At 46.2% G+C, this 20,054-nt stretch overlaps 2 protein-coding genes across 3 annotated transcripts in view; both read left to right on the top strand.

Moving 5' to 3' along the window:
* The window catches only part of LOC147117375 (pyruvate dehydrogenase (acetyl-transferring) kinase isozyme 2, mitochondrial-like), a 114,067-nt gene that overhangs the window by 49,354 nt on the left and 44,659 nt on the right, over positions 1 to 20,054 (top strand). The window lies entirely within an intron of this gene.
* Positions 836 to 19,586, top strand: LOC147117376 (pyruvate dehydrogenase (acetyl-transferring) kinase isozyme 2, mitochondrial-like). Of its 2 annotated transcripts, none has more exons than XM_085988329.1 (4): positions 836 to 1,045; positions 2,682 to 2,771; positions 12,625 to 12,702; positions 19,259 to 19,586. In XM_085988329.1, the coding sequence occupies exons 1-4, from the start codon at positions 916 to 918 to the stop codon at positions 19,315 to 19,317; spliced, it is 357 nt and encodes a 118-aa protein (XP_085844455.1). In that variant the 5' UTR covers positions 836 to 915; the 3' UTR covers positions 19,318 to 19,586. The 2 variants fall into 2 exon arrangements, with proteins under 2 accessions (XP_085844455.1, XP_085844454.1); XM_085988328.1 differs by lacking the exon at positions 19,259 to 19,586 and adding an exon at positions 18,337 to 19,252.

Genomic DNA, 20,054 nt, shown 5'->3' with positions numbered 1-20,054 from the left:
CTCCTAACTGCCCCCCCCCCCCCCACGGCATTGCCGGCTGTTTCCCCGAGAGCCCGGCACTTCTCCTTGGTGCGGGCTCGTTTGCCGGCACTCGCGAGCGGAGCCGCGCCCCGTCTCCCTCTAGGGGCACTTCAACTGAATTTGCGGCGATCGCAGCGCAAATTCCAGCGCACAAGCGAACTTGGCACCTCAGGCCAATTTCTAGGCCATAATGTTACTTCCAAAAAGCAATTACTGGTACAGCATAGTAGAATAGTGAGTCAGCATGCAGCTCCACTCAAAAGCACTTAGTGGTTGACCAAAATATATTGTCCATCACCTTCTTTAATAATATACTGAATGGAAAGTTTAAAAATAATGAAAGATTCAAAACTCCCTTCTCCTGGCCCCTCTCATCCCTCCTCTTCTCTATCATCATCATCATCCTCCTCCCTGTTCCTATAGCACATCCCCATCTGTTCTTCCTCCTCTCGTACGTCCTCCATAGTCCTCTTCTCTCTCACCCTTGTCCATGCACCCAAGTCCTCTTCCTCACACCTCCCCCCCCCCCCCCCCCACCTCCTCTCTTTCTCCCACTTGCATCCTCCTGCCTTCACCTTAATCGTTCTCCTCCGACCCCTGCCTGGGTCCAGTTGTACCTCTGACCTATAACCCTGCTTGACCTGAATACTGCCATTGGTCTTGACTCCCCATGTGCAATGCTGCAGGAGCTCAACTAGTGATATAAAGAACCCAATAAGCATGGTAATGTGACATTGTAGGCTTCCTGGCTTGGTTATTCTCAGCATCAGTTAAGTGGCGCTATTTCAAGTGATATAAATTACTACAGATCGATGATTTATTAGTACGGTGTATTTTAGCTTCTCAGATACACTCATCAACATTCGAAATCGGCACAATGATGTGGTCCCAACTATGGCCCAGGGAGTCATAGAGTATAAGGAGGCATTTGGGGTGGATCCCGTAACTAATCAGAATGTGCAGTACTTCTTAGACCGATTCTATTTGAGCCGAATCTCTATCCGCATGCTCATCAACCAGCACAGTAAGTATGAGTGGAAAGCCTTAGAGAACTTCAGTGAACACAGGCAGCTTACCATAATTGTGTTTTAACTAGCAGTATGCCATCTGTTGTTGCTATGTCAAAACAACTAAAAGGGTTGGTACAAAAGCAAAATACTGCGGATGCTGGAAATCTGAAATAAAAACAGAAAATGCTGGAAAACACTCGGCAGGTCAAGCAGCATCTGTGGAGAGAGAAAGAGTTAACATTTCAGGATGATGAGCTTTTATCAGAACTGGAAGAGATTAGAGATTAAGGGCTCGATTTTCAGTGTGCCGTGGAGTCGGGATTGGAGGCGTGCGGGGGGTTAAATTCCCAAAATCGGGGGTGCGACCCCCATCCCGCCTCCATGCCAGTTTCAAAGGAGGCGGGTACCCGCCCCGCACTGGGACCCACCTCCCCGAGGCGGGAAGGGATTAGTGCCAATTAACTGCCTGTTAACAGGTAGTTAACAAGCAGCTTTTAGCCTAATCCCCATTTTGAAGCTTCAACTGTGGGATTCCCGACGGCTCCCAACCACGCCAAGTTAGAGGAGGCGGGCCGTCGGGTTTAAGGGCTTGGAGGGGTCGAGATGTCCGTGTTCAGGTGAGTGATAGGTGCATGAGTGCAAAGGTAAGTGTGTTTGGTGTGTCTAAAGTGATTAAAGAAGTGTAAATTACCTTTTCAGCCTTCCTTCCTTTAGGTTCGGGGAGTCCCTCCTCGCACCGGCACAGAAAGCAGAATGGCTGCGAACTGTCAAGTGACAGCCTGCAGCTTTCTGTGCAGGAGAGATTTCTAACTGAGTCTGTGGAGAAGGACTCATGTTAGAAGTAAGACTGTCAGTGTTTCACAGCTTCAAGCAGCTGTGAAACGCTGATATTTCATTTGTCAAAAATGGGCGGGCTCAAAAGGTTAATCAAGTTAAAATCGCGTGGATTGGCCGCATCTTGATGGATGCGGCACTACAACCCCGAAAGTTGCAGTCCCGCCTCCAACCCGACTCCTGAATGAAAATCCTGCCCTAACAGTTTTTAAGCAAGTACAGAGCCAGGGAAGTGGGGGTGGGGGGTGCGGAGAGGAAAGAACAAAGTGAAAGGTTTGTGATGTGGTGGAGGGCAGGAGTGATTAAATGACCAAAGGGATGATGATGCAAGGCAAAAGAGGGGGGAACAAGTAAAGAAACAAAAGATGGGCCCACAGGAGGTGTAAATGGTTGCAGCTGAATAACAGAGCGAGAGGGAATCATGGAAAATCTGGCAAAGAGGAGAAGGCTTCTGCGACCGGGAATGTGGCGGAGAAAGGTGTGTAGACCCCAGAGGTGCGGCTGTGTACCGATGGGGGATCTGCACCCCAAGAAGCACCAGTCCACACCTCCTCCATGGCTACGCTATTTAGGAGTGAAATCAGTTAGTGGAAATCTGGGACACGCTTTACAATACCTGTAGTTGAATAAAATTGAATAGATACTGTCAGTAATTTAAATTATGGGCCTGTCATAGCTTTACCCTAGTGAAATTTAGAGCTGAATAAAGGTGCTGATTATTTAAAACCTCTGTTCTGAATAAGAATTTCTTCCTATGTAAGACAACAAAGCCACTTAAGATGATTTTTTGTTCCTTTTATTATTATCATATACCAGCCCTTGTTTTTGATGGCCGAAGTAATCCAGCCCATCCCAAACACATAGGTGGCATTGACCCTAACTGCGTTGTGGTAGAAGTGGTGGAAGGTAGGTTTCATTGCATGAAATCCAGTTACTGAAATGTTCCAGCATCAGATTATCTATACCACATCACTAAAACGATCAACCATATGAAAATATAATATTCATTCAACATGCTGTTTATTGAAGCAACTGGTATGACATTGTGAAAATGTGCCACTCTCAGTAGAATGCTTAATTTTTTTTAAAGAGGAATCTGTCATTCCAGTTAAATGGCAGGAAAATGCTTCCAGTTTATTTTCTTTCTAAATTCTGGAGCATTTCAAAAACTGGCACACAGCAACAAAATGTAGGTTTGATTGCCTCCACAAAGTTCCAAATCTCCATTGTGCTTGCGGTGTTGAGAACAAACCAGGTGCCGCCTTTTGGAGGAGGGACATTGATATTCTGTTGCACGGTGCTCAGACATTTGGTGGGGGGGGGGTCACGCGTTCCAGCTTGTCCGATAAAGGAAGTGTGTGTCTCAGTGGACCAGAAGGAGGAGAAAACAAGGGTAACTTTTTTGAAACAAATCTCTAGATTACTGTGGGGTTGAAATTAGTCTTTAGCAGTAGAAAAAGAAAATCAGGCATGGTGTAAAACTACTCGTTATTGGCTATTTTGTGCTACTTACGAAGGCCAATTTCATATCATGAGGTCGATTTTAACTCGGGTGTGGGCAATTGTCGGGTTCCCCGAATTTCGTGATTCCCACACAAATCTAAATGGATGTGTGAGATTGATGCAATTTTAACTCAATTGGCCAATTGATTTCCAACGTGTGGGAAGCCTTTGCAAATGGGTTTTTCATGACTGCAAGTCCCCTCCGATGACGTCATCATTGCTGCTGCATTTAAGGTCCACAGCAAGCCTTGCTTCCTCTGCAGGTTTCCAAGCTTTCCCCTTATGATGGCACAGGAGCCTGCAGGAACAATGGCCAGCGGGAGGGCAAGAACTGCACCTAAATTTGATGAGGCATCACTGCAGGCATTGTTGGATGGGGCTAGGGCCCACAGGGAGGTCCTGTTCCCTTCTTCAGGGAGGAAGAGGCCTCCCAGTCAGACCAAGGCTGTGTGGCTACAGGTGGCTGGGGAAGTCAACTCCTTGGGGCTCACACGGCGCACCTGGATGCCGGGCAGGAAAAGATTCCATGACCTTCATCGCACTGGAAAAGTAAGTATGAAGTTTACATCACCCCCAATCTGATCCCCATTGCCTTTCCTCACCAGCACTCAGCTTTAGCAATCTCTTCCTCCACATCCCACTTGACACTCACATCCATGCACCCTTACCCATTCCCTCTCTATGCTCACAATCACATAACTATTCCACCATGCAGCCCTCTAAATCCCTATCACTCTGATGCTTTGAACACAACTGACAATACACAGGGAGGGCCCTTGGTCTTGCAACCTCACTCCATCTTTGTCTCCTTCTAAGTATCTATGCTATGCAATCTCTACACTCACTCCTTCATTCTCACTCAACCTCCACTTGTCTCCCTCATTGCAGGAGAAGTGAGCACACAACAGGAGAGAGCAAGCCAGGACAGGAGGAGGGCCACCCTCATTAGCCCAGCTCACCCCATGGGAGGAAGCCATCCTGGAGATTGTTGGGGCTGATACAGATGCGGAAGTTGGGGAAGGACAGACAGGTGCATTCCCGCAAGCTGGTGACGGAATAGTTTCCCATCTCATTGACATTGCATGAGTTGCTGATAATGATTCTGAAGCTACATCATATGGACTTATGATCACCTGCAAAATGCAATGTGCATGTAACCTTGGCATCGCATCTCTAACTTTTTTCCCTTGACACCCCCACAGGACCATCGAGAGCCCCCGTCCCCACTGTGCAGGAGGAAGAGCCTGAGATTCCAGACTCCTCAGAGGAATCTGCAACCTCTGAGGGCGCAGCGTCAGCAGAAATAAGCGCACCCAGCACCAGCGCAGACACTCTCGCCTCGGGGGGACCTTCGGGACATAGAGTAGTGTTGTCACCTGGTGTATCACAGCTCACAAGTGAGCATCAGCAGATTGTGGAGACAGGGACAGCAGTGGAGAGTCCTAGTCGGAGGGCGCAGGACTCTGCCAGCTCGGCTCAGCTGCATGTCGACCCTCTGCCTTTGGGTCCATCCGTAAGATCAGAGGTGATGGAACTCCATGCACAGATGCAGGAGTCTCTGGCAGGTTTTGTCTCCAGGGTCGCTGCGAGTGTGGAGCGAATGGAGGAGTCCATAGTGAACATGAGCAGAGCCTTTGTGGAGTCAGTGGCGCATGAACGCATCAACACGGAAAGGATGGCTACCTACGTGGAAATGATTGCTGCCTCCTTGGTAAGGCTGGCTACGGTAGAGGAGAGGATGGCTACGGCCATGGAGGAGGTTAGTCGCCAGGGTATGGAAAACATGGTGAGTGTTCAGAATAGAATGACATCTCTTGAGGAGCGATGGGCATCTATTAAACAGAGAAACCAGACCTTCATGGAAGTCCTTCTGAGTATTGCAGATACGGGTCCCCATGGCCCCCCTGATATGCAGCAAGGTGCTCTCAAGCTACTTGCAGGCGCGGAGGGGGAGCTGACCCATGAGTGGGAGGTTGGTGGCAGGCCTCAAGGAAGTGGGGGTTCCTCTCCAAGCGCTCACACTTCCATGCCACTGCAGAGCCCCGCCAGAGTCCACACCCAAGTGAAATAGATGTCTCAACCCCTGCACAGCCGCAGGAGCAGCAGACTGCTTACGAGCCCTCAGACTTGCCACCCCAGAGGACGCCCGCCAAAGGTGTCGAGACCGGAGCAACAGGAAAGTGAGCAAGGGGCTCCACATCTGCTGAAGCCACAGTGGAACCACTACGTAGGAGCACGTGTAAGAGGAAAATAAAGCACAAGCAGTTACAAGGGTAGTCACTTGGGTGAAATGTGTATATTGTAAAAATGCCATCAGTTGGTTCTTGTGCATAAAAATTCTGATGGCAACTGTTGCAGTTCTGGCGTGTGTCATTTCGCGAATGGGGCTTTCACATTGAGGGCTTAGGATTACTTGCAGTTGTCAGGATGCTGGTCAAATAGCTAGGAATCCACAGGGTTTGGCCATTTTCGATGCTCGGGTAAGAAGCTGCGAGGCAAAAGAGTTTGATTTACTAGGCTAACCAAATCTGGCCAGGATGAGTGTGTTCCTTGCATCCCGGCCAGCAATGTTCTCGCGTAATGCTGCCGCTGGTTGATGGGCCTCTGCAGGATGCTCGTTTTCGCCCTCCTCCTCCTCATCATCATCATCTGAGGAGGGTATGTGAGGAGCCACTTGATCCTCGGGAATCTGCAAGCCATGACGCTGTGCCATGTTGTGGAGTGCACAGCAATCCACGACGATTCTGGAGACCCTGGCTGCTGAGTACTGTAGAGCTCCACCTGATCTATCCAGGCATCTGAAGCGCATCTTCAGCAAGCTGATGGTTTGCTCGATTATGGATCTGGTGGAAATGTGGCTGGAGTTGTAGCGCTCCTCAGCTTCGTTGGCTGGCCTCCTCAACGGCGCCATTAGCTAAGTCCTCGGGATAGCCCTTGTCTCTAAGTAGCCATCCGTTAAGTTGGTCTGGCGGCCTGAATAGCGGAGGCACACTAGACTGGCGCAGTATGAAGGAGTCATGGCAACTGCTAGGGTACTTGGCACAAACATGCAAAATCTCCTCCTTGTGGTCACACACCAGCTGAACGTTAAGGGAGTGGAAGCCCTTGCGGTTGACAAAAATACCTGGATTGCGAAATGGTGCCCTAAGGGCCACATGTGTGCAGTCAATGACGCCCTGCACCCTTGGAAAGTCTGCCAGATGAGCTAATCCAACTGCTCGCGCCATCACATTTGCACGATCCCTGGTGAAATGGATGTGATTGTGTGCGAGGGCAAAGAGGGCATCGGTTACCTGCGTGATGCAAGCGTGTGCAGCCGACTGGGAGATGCCGCTGATGTCTGCTGATGATCCCTGGAATGAGCCTGAGGCAAAAAAATTGAGTGCGGTGGTGACTTTGATGGCCACTGGTAAGAAGTGTCCACCTGGTCCTCTGGGCAGCAGGTCTTGCTGTATCATTGTGCAGATGTCAGTCACTACCTGTCGCGAAAGTCGGAGCCGCCTTTGCCACTGCTGGTCAGTCATGTTGAGGTAGCTGACCCTGTGTCTGTAGACCCTGTTTGGGGGGTATCTCCTGCACCGACGGGCTTCCATGCACTGGCCTGTGCTGCCTCAAGTGGGTGAGCAGCAGCCTGTCACTCTTGCTGCTGTTGCTGGTGCTGCTGTTGTTCCTGGTGCTGCTGCTGCCACGCCTGGTGCTCGAGCTCCTCTAATGCCAAGAAGGGAAGGAGAAAAATGGCTCCCATGCTTCTGGCATATGCCTCCGCTGAGGAAGCGCTGAGTGAGGGTGGCGAGAGGGGTTTCCCAGGAGTTCACACTGGAGATGTGTGTGAGGCTCCAACCTTCCACAGGTGTGGTTAAGCCTGGTAAAAGTTGCCCCAGGCCTGAAACAACAAAGTCCTGCCACCTGCAAATGATGACTGATCAAATCTCCTCTTTACTGGTTGACCTGCAGCTGATAGTCAGCAAGCCAATAGTGCTCACACCAGGTTTCACTGGCGTGATCCCCACCAGGCGTGTTTTATGTGGGAAAAGGGTTAAAAATGCAAGGGCCTGTTAAAATGGCATTATAAAGGCCAATTATTGCTGATTAAGGGCCTTAAAGACCAGTTCTGCCTGTTGGAGGCGGGACTGATTCGGGAGCATCAGGCACGCCTAGGTTAAAAGGGGTTGGGAACCAGGGGGGGGCCCGCCCGCCAGCCAGTTTTAGCAATTTTAACCCCCGCCGCACGCCTCAAAGCCTGCCTCACGGCTCAGTTAAAATCGAACCACATATTTTCAGGATGTTTCAAATAAAACCACTGCCTAGTGACCTTCTGAATGGAATAGCTGTGGTCTCCTTCCTGACTAGATTTGATATTTTGCAATGTTCCATTCAGATTTAACACACTTTGCATCTCATTCAGATTGCCAGAATTAAACCACTGTTAGATTGAGTCGACACATTGTCACTCCTGTTAGTTTTATCTCTGATACAGGCCTTGTCTTCTGTTATATTGTACATGTAGTTCCAGAAAAGTTGCCCAAAGTCATTGGCCAGAATCTTTACTTGAGCGTTGGGGCAGGTGCGTGCGGGCCACGTAACGGGTCGCCATCCTAAAGTTTTCAACAGCACGTTCTGCACTGCGCGTTTAACTCAATTGCATCAATTGAAACAGTCATGCGGGATTCCCAGCCCAATTAAATGGAGTGGGTCTGATGACGTCACTGATGACTTGTTTTCAGCGCTGATATTTAAAGCAGCCTTGCACACACCTCATTTGAAGGTTGCTGTAGGAGAGATCAAGGTATTTGGAAGAGCTACAAATTGCTGCATAATATTGAGATTTCTGTGGGTCATGGAGACACACAGACAGAAGGTGGCACCAAGATTCCCTGATGCCTTCCCGGAAGTGCTAGTCCAGGGAGTCGGAGCACGCAGGCAGGTCCTCTTCCCTGCGGTTGGCCGCAAAAGACCAGCCAGACACACGAAGAGGGCATGGCTAGAGATCGCAGAGGAGGTCAGCAGCAGGGATGTGGTGAGGAGGACCTAGATCTAGTGCTGCAAAAGATTCAATGATCTCATGAGGTCAGGAAAGGTGAGGGCAATGCCACATTCACCTACATTCTGATGTGCATGTCACCCCACCCCCATCACTCTGCCTTCCCAAGCCTACTCCTGCACATCATTCCTCACACCAACCTACCTTGCAGGTGCACCCATCCCCCTCTGTCTGTGCACCTACTCCCATCCTCATCTGACTAACCACCACTGACACTCGCCCTCATCCTAATGCAATCGTAGGAAGTAACCCCACAGAAGGAGGCCATTTGGCAATGTCACACCACTCTCTCATATCACCCTCTACAGATGTAGCCCATCCATTCCTTACACTCATTCCATCACTCTCACTCAAAGTTCTCTTTCCCTCCTTGCAGGAGAAGAGAGCCCAGAACAACAGGGAGAGGCAGAGAACTGGAGGTGGCCCTCCAATATTCACTCAATTGACTCCAGCAGAGGAGGAGGTGCTAGAAATCTCTGGCGTTGCAGAGCTGCTGGCGGTGGGAGAAGGAGAGAAGGGGACCTCCCAGCAACCTAGTGACAGAATTACATTTCATACAGCCACATGGCATACAACAGTCACTCATGGTGACTGATGTCAGCAGCCAGTGAAATGTCATCATGTGCATAATGGTAACATTACACATTCTTATCATAAGACATCTAATTTATCTCTTTACTCTCCCACAGGTCCATCAAGTGCCCCCCCACTGTCCAGCCAGAGGAGGAGGATGACTCCTCTGAGGAAGCTCCAGTCTCTTGGGGAGCACCGTCAGCAGACCCATGTGCACCCAGCACTAGCGCAGATATGCACACCTCGGTGGGTCCTGAGAGAGAGAGTAGTGTTGTCTCCTGGTGTCTCACATATCACAAGTGAGCAAGAGCTGATGGTGGATACAGGGACAGCAGTGGAGACTCCTCGCCGGAGGGCACAGGATGCACCAAGCTCTGCTGAGCTGCATGCAGATGCTGAACCTCGGGGAGGTGGGGGGGGCTTTTGCAGCTGCGATATGTGCGACTGTACAGAGAATGGAGGAGTCCATCTCCAACATGAGCACCACCATCTCGCAGGTGATGACGACAATGTGCTGTTCCATGGAAAGGATGGCCACCTGCATGGAGCAACAAATATGCCAGTCCAACGAGAATATGCTTGCTTTGAACAATTGACCTCCTCTCGAGGAGGGATACTAAAGTAGACTTGAGCGTTCATCGCCACACTTACCTGCTAGCAAGGTGCTCTCCAACTCCTTGCTAGCACATAAGTGCGGGTGGCCCACGAGAAGGATGATGGTGAGAGGCGACATGGAAGTGGGGGCTCTTCTCAAAGTGCTCCCACTTCTCCCCCAGTGCCTCCCCCTCAGTCAGCCCCACATGCTGCCTTGGATCCCAATGCCATGTCTGCTCCTGCACAGTTGCAGGAAGAGCAGTCTTTGGCAGGCTCCAAAACGCAGAGGACGTTTGCCAAAAGTGTCAAAGCAGTTGCAACAGGGAAGTGAGCAGCCTGCCTCTACCTCTGCTGAAGTCACGGGGGTTGCACCTTGTAGAAGCATGTGGAAACAAAAAAAAACAATCCTGGATGCACATGGGTGTATGAAAAAGTGTTAATGTTATGTTTGTTATATTTATGACGCACATACATTTATTTCTTTGCACAACTTTCCCGTCTTGTCCATTTTTGCCAGCTACCTGGGAAGTGGCTTTGCCACTTGGAGTAAATGGTGAGACATTACTTAACCTCGAGCATGGGGGTGTGGGTGACAGGAATGGCTTGGTAGTGTGGGTGGGGGGGGTGGTGGTAGGTGGAAGTTAGTACAGCATCTGGGAGCCATGTGGGTGCACTAGTGCAAGTTAAGTAAATCTGGCCAATATGAAGCCATCCCGAGCAGCAATCTCCACCTCAGGTTCCTCCTCCTCGTGTACCACCTGTTCCTCCTCCTCCTCGTGTACCACCTGTTCCTCCTCCTCGTGTACCACCTGTTCCTCCTCTTCCTCTTAAGAGGCTGTGCGCTCTGCACCGTGCTCCTCCTTCAGCTCCAATTCTCGCTGCTGTGCTATGTTGTGTAGCGCACAGCATACAATGATGATCCTGGAGAACCTGGCTGGTGCGTACTGAAGGGCTCCTCCAGATCTGTCAAGGCATCTGAAGCGCTGCTTCATCATGACAATTGCTTGCTCTATGACACATCTGGTCGACATGTGGCTGTCATTATAACGTTCCTAGGCCTCATTGCTTGGCCTCCTCAAGGGTGTCATCAGCCACTCCTTCATTGGATAGCCCTTGTCTCCGAGCAGCCAGCCAGTAAATTTGTTTGGAGGTGCGAAGAGCTAAGGGAGGATAGACTGGTGCAGCACGAAAGAGTCATGACAGCTGCCAGGGAATCTGGCACACACATGCATGATCTTTTTATGGTTGCCAACAAGCTGCACATTGAGGGAGTGGAAGCCCTTGCGGTCCACAAACACTCGGGTGAAGTGAGGGTGCCTTGATGCCCACGTGTGCAGTCGATGACGCCCTGCACCTGTGGGAAGCCAGCCAGAGCTGCAAAGCCGATCACCTGCTCAGTAACACTGGTTTCATCAGTGGCAAAGTTTACATAATTGGCTGACGTGAAACATGGCATTGGTCACCTAGGTGATGCATCTGTGGGTGGCTGACTGTGAGATCCTGCAAATATCTGCTGCAGATCCCTGGAAGGAGCCTGAGGCGAAGAAGTTGAGGGCGGTGGTGTCTTTGACAGCCACTGGTAAGGCACGTCCCTCAGGTCCTCTGGACAGCTGGTCTTATTCCAGCAAGCTACAAATGTCTGCGACGACTTGGCGCGATAGTTTGAGCCTCCTGAAGCACTGCTTTTTTGTGTCTTCCTCCGTGAAGACAGAAACAAAGTATTTATTTAATTTCCCTGCCATTTCCTCATTCCCCATTATAAATTATCCCGTCTCTGACTGTAAAGGACCTACATTTCCCTTCACCAGTCTTTTCCTTTTCACATACCTATAGAAGCTTTTACAATCATTTTTTATATTTTTCGCTAGTTTGTGCTCATATTCCATTTTCCCTTTATCAATTTCTTGGTCCCCCTTTGCTGATTTCTAAGAAGATCCCAATCCTCAGGCTGACTGCTTTTTCTGGCAACTTTATAAGCTTCCTCCTTTGACTTAATACTAGCTTTAATTTCTTTTGTTAACCATGGTTGGATCACTTTTCCTTTTGGGTTTTTATGCCCTAGAGGAATATATGTTTGTTGCAAATTATGCATTATTTCCTTGAATGTTAGCCATTGTATGTCCACCTTCATACCTTTTAGTGTAGTCTCCCAATCTACCATGGCCAACTTGTCCCTCATACCCTTGTAGTTTCCTCTGTTTAGATTGAAGACCTTAGTTTTAGATTGGACTACATCACACTCAAACTTAATGTAAAATTCAATCATATTATGGTTACTTTGTCCCTAAAGGCCCCTTTACCACAAGATTATTGATTATTAACTGACCTGCAAACTGCTGAAAGCTAAATCTCTGCACAAAATGGTATCAACAAGAACCTTTCCCTTAGGCAATGAAGCAGGTGTAATATGTGAGTATTTGTGTTTTTTCAAGCTATCACTTAATGAATTCGCACAATGGCCGCTGAGCTTCCGCCTCATCTTCACAGGTGAGGTTGCCGAGATGCATGAATCCCGTGCGCAACAAGTTAAAGCCAAAATCTGAGGTTAAAAAGGCAGTTAAGTGTCTGTAAATGAGCAGTTAAGTACCTCAATGAGGTCGCCTGCCTCTCCCGAGCGGGTCTGTGGCACGCCTTGAAACATGCCTGAGTTAAATACGGAAGTCGACAGGATGATGGTGGTTTCCCGACGCGCTGTCAATTTCCACGCTTTTAACTGCTGACCCGCCTCCAAAATTCCAGCCATTCTGTTTGTTGTATGTAAGAAATTATTTTCTAATGTTGAACTTTTGGCAAATGTATGAAGGAACAAAAATAACCCAACTCTTATCACACAGTAATCTGTTCAGTCCAAAAATGTGACCCTATTCCTCCAAGAGAAATGTATTGCTGAATGTGTATTTTAAAGCTTCAGTGCTCAAAAGGTTGAAGTTGCTTTAATAATACAAAGGGGTTATAACAATATATAGTGTATATTTGGTGAGTGTAATTCTGATTTTAAGAGTTAATCAAGTGGACAGTAACATGTTCCTATGTCTGGTGGATTTGCAGATGCCTGTGAAAGTGCAAAAATGCTTTGTGATCAGTATTACTTGACGTCTCCTGAGGTGGCGATTAATCAATTCAGTGGTAAGTTGTATCTTTCTGTTTCTGCGTGGTATTTGTCTCCAAGATAGTCAGATCATCCTACTATCCAGTATCATCCTCGAGGGCAGAGAAACCCAGGCCCCTTTTTTCCAGGATTAACAACCCCCTCTTCCCTGCCCCTTCACCTTCACATCAAACACCAGGAGCCATTGTCTTTAAGATCAAGACCATCCATGCAGCTGCCTCCACTGTTTCTTCTTGCCCTCAGCTCCAACCTCTCCCCAGCCTCCGACCCAGCCTGGTCCTGAACCGTCATCATTTTGAGGTTTCTCCCCATCCTCCTTGCCCTCTCCAAGCTCATTTCATCCATGAGATCATCCACCTCTTTCCTCAACCTCCTACTTACTCAACTCCGACCCATGCAACTCTCCTTCCCTGGTCCCCATTCTAGCTGACATCCATCAGTGATTTCCTTTCCTGAGGCACTGTCCCTCACCTTTTCAAAACTGCTGTCATCACCCCCTCCCTTTCACTTACCAGCTACTGCCCGATTTCCAAGCTCACATCCCACTCTACTGTCGTCGAATGTATCATTGTCTCCCAGGTCCATCCCTATCCCCACCTATTCCATAACTCCCTGTTCAAATCCCTATAGTCTGCTTCTACCTTTCTCATAGCACTGAAACGGCCCTAAGCCAAAGTCAGAAACAAACTCCACTGACTGTGATTGTGGTGCATTACCCCTTCTCATCCTTGTTTTTCTGCACTATTCAATATCATTGGCCATGCCATCCTCCTCCAATGCCTCTCTTCTGTCATCTAGCTTTTGGGGATTGCTCTTGCATAGTTCCATACCTAACTATTCCAATGCAGCCAGAGCATCTCTAGCAATGGCTTCTCTTCCCATTCTGCGTCGTCACCTCTGGGGTCCCCCCAAGGATCCATCCTTGGCCGCCACCTCTTGCATATCTACATGCTGCCCTTGGTAACATCTGCGAACATAGGATCAGCTTTCACACATACATGCTCAGCTTTCACATATATACTCCGCTTTCACATATACATGCTCAGCTTTCACATATATACTCCGCTTTCACATATATACTCATCTTTCACATATATACTCCGCTTTCACATATATACTCAGCTTTCACATACATACTCAGCTTTCACAATATATACTCAGCTTTCACATATATACTCCGCTTTCACATATATACTCAGCTTTCACATATATACTCAGCTTTCACATACATACTCAGCTTTCACAATATATACTCAGCTTTCACATATATACTCAGCTTTCACATATATACTCCGCTTTCACATATATACTCCGCTTTCACATATATACTCCGCTTTCACATATATACTCAGCTTTCACATATATACTCAGCTTTCACATATATACTCCGCTTTCACATATATACTCCGCTTTCACATATATACTCCGCTTTCACATATATACTCAGCTTTCACATATATACTCCGCTTTCACATATATACTCCGCTTTCACATATATACTCCGCTTTCACATATATACTCAGCTTTCACATATATACTCCGCTTTCACATACATACTCCGCTTTCACATATAAACTCAGCTTTCACATATATACTCCGCTTTCACATATACTCCGCTTTCACATATATACTCAGCTTTCACATATATACTCAGCTTTCACATACACACTCAGCTTTCACATACATACTCAGCTTTCACATATATACTCAGCTTTCACATACATACTCAGCTTTCACATACATACTCAGCTTTCACATACATACTCAGCTTTCACATACATACTCAGCTTTCACATACATACTCAGCTTTCACATACATACTCAGCTTTCACATACATACTCAGCTTTCACATACATACTCAGCTTTCACATACATACTCAGCTTTCACATACATACTCAGCTTTCACATATACTCCGCTTTCACATATATACTCAGCTTTCACATATATACTCAGCTTTCACATATATACTCTGCTTTCACATATATACTCAGCTTTCACATATATACTCAGCTTTCACATATATACTCAGCTTTCACATATATACTCAGCTTTCACATATATACTCCGCTTTCACATACATACTCAGCTTTCACATACATACTCAGCTTTCACATACATACTCAGCTTTCACATATATACTCAGCTTTCACATATATACTCAGCTTTCACATATATACTCAGCTTTCACATATATACTCAGCTTTCACATATATACTCAGCTTTCACATATATACTCAGCTTTCACATATATACTCAGCTTTCACATATATACTCAGCTTTCACATATATACTCAGCTTTCACATACATATTCAGCTTTCACATATATACTCAGCTTTCACATATATACTCAGCTTTCACATATATACTCAGCTTTCACATATATACTCCGCTTTCACATATATACTCCGCTTTCACATATATACTCAGCTTTCACATATATACTCAGCTTTCACATATATACTCTGCTTTCACATACATACTCTGCTTTCACATACATACTCAGCTTTCACATACATACTCAGCTTTCACATATATACTCAGCTTTCACATATATACTCAGCTTTCACATATATACTCAGCTTTCACATATATACTCAGCTTTCACATACATACTCAGCTTTCACATACATACTCAGCTTTCACATACATACTCAGCTTTCACATATATACTCAGCTTTCACATATACTCAGCTTTCACATATATACTCAGCTTTCACATATATACTCAGCTTTCACATACATACTCAGCTTTCACATATATACTCAGCTTTCACATATATACTCAGCTTTCACATATACTCAGCTTTCACATATATACTCAGCTTTCACATACATACTCAGCTTTCACATACATACTCAGCTTTCACATACATACTCAGCTTTCACATACATACTCAGCTTTCACATACATACTCAGCTTTCACATACATACTCAGCTTTCACATATACTCAGCTTTCACATATATACTCAGCTTTCACATATATACTCAGCTTTCACATATATACTCAGCTTTCACATATACTCAGCTTTCACATATATACTCAGCTTTCACATACATACTCAGCTTTCACATATATACTCAGCTTTCACATATATACTCAGCTTTCACATATATACTCAGCTTTCACATATATACACAGCTTTCACATACACACTCAGCTTTCACATACATACTCAGCTTTCACATATATACTCAGCTTTCACATACATACTCAGCTTTCACATACATACTCAGCTTTCACATACATACTCAGCTTTCACATACATACTCAGCTTTCACATATATACTCAGCTTTCACATATATACTCAGCTTTCACATATATACTCAGCTTTCACATATACTCAGCTTTCACATATATACTCAGCTTTCACATACATACTCAGCTTTCACATATATACACAGCTTTCACATACACACTCAGCTTTCACATACATACTCAGCTTTCACATATATACTCAGCTTTCACATACATACTCAGCTTTCACATACATACTCAGCTTTCACATACATACTCAGCTTTCACATACATACTCAGCTTTCACATATATACTCAGCTTTCACATATATACTCAGCTTTCACATACATACTCAGCTTTCACATATATACTCAGCTTTCACATATATACTCAGCTTTCACATACATATTCAGCTTTCACATACATACTCCGCTTTCACATACATACTCCGCTTTCACATATATACTCCGCTTTCACATATATACTCCGCTTTCACATATATACTCCGCTTTCACATATATACTCCGCTTTCACATATATACTCCGCTTTCACATATATACTCAGCTTTCACATATATACTCCGCTTTCACATATACTCCGCTTTCACATACATACTCAGCTTTCGCATACATACTCAGCTTTCGCATACATACTCAGCTTTCGCATACATACTCAGCTTTCGCATACATACTCAGCTTTCGCATACATACTCAGCTTTCGCATACATACTCCGCTTTCGCATATGTACTCCGCTTTCGCATATGTACTCCGCTTTCGCATATGTACTCCGCTTTCGCATATGTACTCCGCTTTCGCATATGTACTCCGCTTTCACATATGTACTCCGCTTTCACATATGTACTCCGCTTTCACATATGTACTCCGCTTTCACATATGTACTCAGCTTTCACATATATACTCAGCTTTCACATATATGCTGATGATACTCAGCTTTCACATATACTCAGATTTCACATATATACTCAGCTTTCACATATATACTCAGCTTTCACATATATGCTGATGATACTCAGCTTTCACATATATACTGATGATACTCAGCTTTCACATATATACTCAGCTTTCACATATATACTCAGCTTTCACATATATACTCAGCTTTCACATATATACTCAGCTTTCACATATATACTCAGCTTTCACATATATACTCCGCTTTCACATATATACTCCGCTTTCACATATATACTCAGCTTTCACATATATGCTGATGATACTCAGCTTTCACATATATACTCAGCTTTCACATATACTCAGCTTTCACATATATGCTGATGATACTCAGCTTTCACATATATACTGATGATACTCAGCTTTCACATATATACTCAGCTTTCACATATATACTCAGCTTTCACATATATACTCAGCTTTCACATATATACTCAGCTTTCACATATGCTGATGATACTCAGCTTTATCTCGCTATCGCTGCTCTTGACCCATCGACTGCCTCCTTACTGTCATACTATTTCTCTGACATCAAATCTTTGATGAACCAAAACTACCTTCTGCTCAATGTTTGGAAGACTGAAGCAATTATTTTGGCCCCCACCACAAACTGCTCCCAGCCACTCTCGCCAGACCACTTTTGATCGCAACATCTTGTTCAATTCGGAGCTGAGCTTTAACCCCACATCCAATCCATCATCAAGACCATTTCAACCTACACAACATTATCTGCCTCCACCTCTACTTCAACCCCATTGCTGCTGTAACCCTTATACTTGCCTTTCTATCAGCTCCAGACTTGACTACTTTAACTATCTCCTTAGTGGCCTTCCAGCATCTGCCTTCCACCCTCCTTAAACACTAATGGCCATAATTTTGCCACGTGGATCCTGGGCTGCATTAAATTTTGCTCTCCTGTTTGTTTCCTTATATCTGTTTGTGAAGCACTTTGAGCTGTCCCTTTACATTAAAGCACTATATAAATAATTTATTTTGGTTAAGAATTGTAGAAGCCAGCGCAAGATTATTTTACTCGGTTGCTTGTAGTTTTATCTGTGTTGGTGTGGATTTTTACATCTGCCATCTTGGAGATATTGGAGTCCAAGGCAAAAGGTCCAGAGCTGTTAAAATAGACTATTCACAGCTCCTATATGTCCTAGTACAGATTCACAGAGCTCTCTTTCCATCAGCTATAGTTTGCAGCTGTGCATGTTTACACTGGAGTTTACATACAGTAGAAATAAAATTGATTCAGTGCAGCAAAATCATGTTTAATATGATACATCTTTACTATATTGCATGTATTTTATGTTAATACTGGCACTCAGTACGAGTGTGAAAGCAGTTTCAAGATGGGTACTTAAAGGCAGTGGATAAAAGTGCACCTCTGGAATTTAGCTCGAGATTAATGGAAAATGTTCTTCACTCCTCCAAGCAAACCACTGGCTGCGGACTGAGAAAAACGATGGTCAAGAAGTTAAGAGAAGGCAAGAGAACTGAAAAATGCATGAAAGCCTCATTCCTCCATCTCCACACATTCCCCCAGCCCCACCCAATATATATTTTTTAAATTTGTTCCTGGGATGTGGGCATCACTGGCAAGGCCAGCATTTCTTGCTCATCCCTAATTGCCCTCGAGAAGGTGGTGGTGAACCGCCTTCTTGAACCGCTGCAGTCCTTGTGGTGAAGGTACTCCCACAGTGCTATTAGGGAGGGAGTTCCAGGATTTTGACCCAACGACGATGAAGGAACGGCAATATATTTCCAAGTCTGGATGGTATGTAACTTGGAGGGGAACTTGCAGGTGATGATGTTCCCATGCGCCTGCCGCCCTTGTCCTTCTAGGTGGTAGAGGTCACAGGTTTTTTGGGAGATGCTGCCGAAGAAGCCTTGTAGATGGTACACACTGCAGCCATGGTGCGCTGGTGGTGGAGGTAGTGAATGTTTAAGGTAGTGGATGGGGGTCCAATCAAGTGGGCTGCTATGTCCTGGATGGTGTCGAACTTCTTGAGTGGTGTTGGAGCTGCACTCATTCAGGCAAGTGGAAAGTATTCCATCACACTGATTTGTACCTTGTAGATGGTGGTACTGAGTCAGGAGGTGAGACACTCGCCACAGAATACCTAGCCTCTGACCTGCTCTTGTAGCCACAGTATTTATGTGGATGGTCCAGTTAAGTTTCTGGTCAATGGTGACGCCCCCAGGACGTTGATGGTGGGGGATTTGGCAGTGGTAATGCTATTGAATGTCAAGGGGGCGGTGGTTAGACTCTCGCTTGTTGGAAATGTCAGTGCCTAGCACTTGTGTGGCACGAATGTTATTTGCTACTTAACAGCCCAAGCCTGAATGTCTTCCAGGTCTTGCTGCATGCGGACATGGACTGCTTTGTTATCTGAGGAGTTGCGAATGGAACTGAATACTGTGCCATCATCTGTGACCATCCCCACTTCTGACCTTGTGATCGAGGGAAGGTCATTGATGAAGCAGCTGAAGATGGTTGGGCTTAGGACACTGCCCTGAGGAACTCCTGCAGCGATGTCCAGGGGCTGAGATGATTGACTTCCAACAACCACAACCACCTTCTTCTGTGCTAGTATGACTCCAGACAGTGGAGAGTTTTCCCATTGACTTCAGTTTTACTGGGGCTCCTTGATGTCAAGGGCAGTCACTCTCGCCTCAGCTCTTTTGTCCATTTTTGGACCAAGGTTGTAATGAGGTCTGGAGCCGAGTGGTCTTGGCAGAGCCGAAACTGAGCATCAGTGAGCAGGTTATTGGTGATTAGGTGCCACTTGATAGCACTTGACGACACCTTCCATCACTTTGCTGATGATTGAGAGTAGACTGATGGGGTGGTAATTGACCGGATTGGACTTGTCCTGCTTTTTGTGAATGGGACATACCTGGGCAGTTTTCCACATTGTCAGGTAGATGGCGGTGTTGTAGCTGTACTGGAACAGCTTGGCTAGAGGCGCAGCCAGTTCTGGAGCACAAGTCTTCAGCATGATAGCCGAGATGTTGTCAGGGCCCATAGCCTTTGCTGTATCCAGTGCGCTTGCAGTTTCTTGATATCACGTGGAGTGAATCGAATTAGCTGAAGACTGGCTTCTGTGATGGTAGGGACCTCAGGAGGAGGCCGATATGGATCATCCACTC

The sequence above is a fragment of the Somniosus microcephalus genome, chromosome 5 (genome assembly GCF_052327205.1).
Source record: "Somniosus microcephalus isolate GS21.2 chromosome 5, FLI_Smic_1.0, whole genome shotgun sequence".
Taxonomy (NCBI): Eukaryota; Metazoa; Chordata; class Chondrichthyes; order Squaliformes; family Somniosidae; genus Somniosus; species Somniosus microcephalus.
This window is presented reverse-complemented; position numbering and strand designations above follow the sequence as displayed.

Excerpts from the sequence above, each read along its gene's own strand:
- LOC147117376 (XM_085988328.1), top strand. The coding sequence starts at position 916 with ATGGCCCAGGGAGTCATAGAGTATAAGGAGGCATTTGGGGTGGATCCC. Across the intron at positions 1,046-2,681 it reads CATGCTCATCAACCAGCACA|CCCTTGTTTTTGATGGCCGA; the intron begins GTAAGTATGAGT and ends ATCATATACCAG. Across the intron at positions 2,772-12,624 it reads TGTGGTAGAAGTGGTGGAAG|ATGCCTGTGAAAGTGCAAAA; the intron begins GTAGGTTTCATT and ends GTGGATTTGCAG.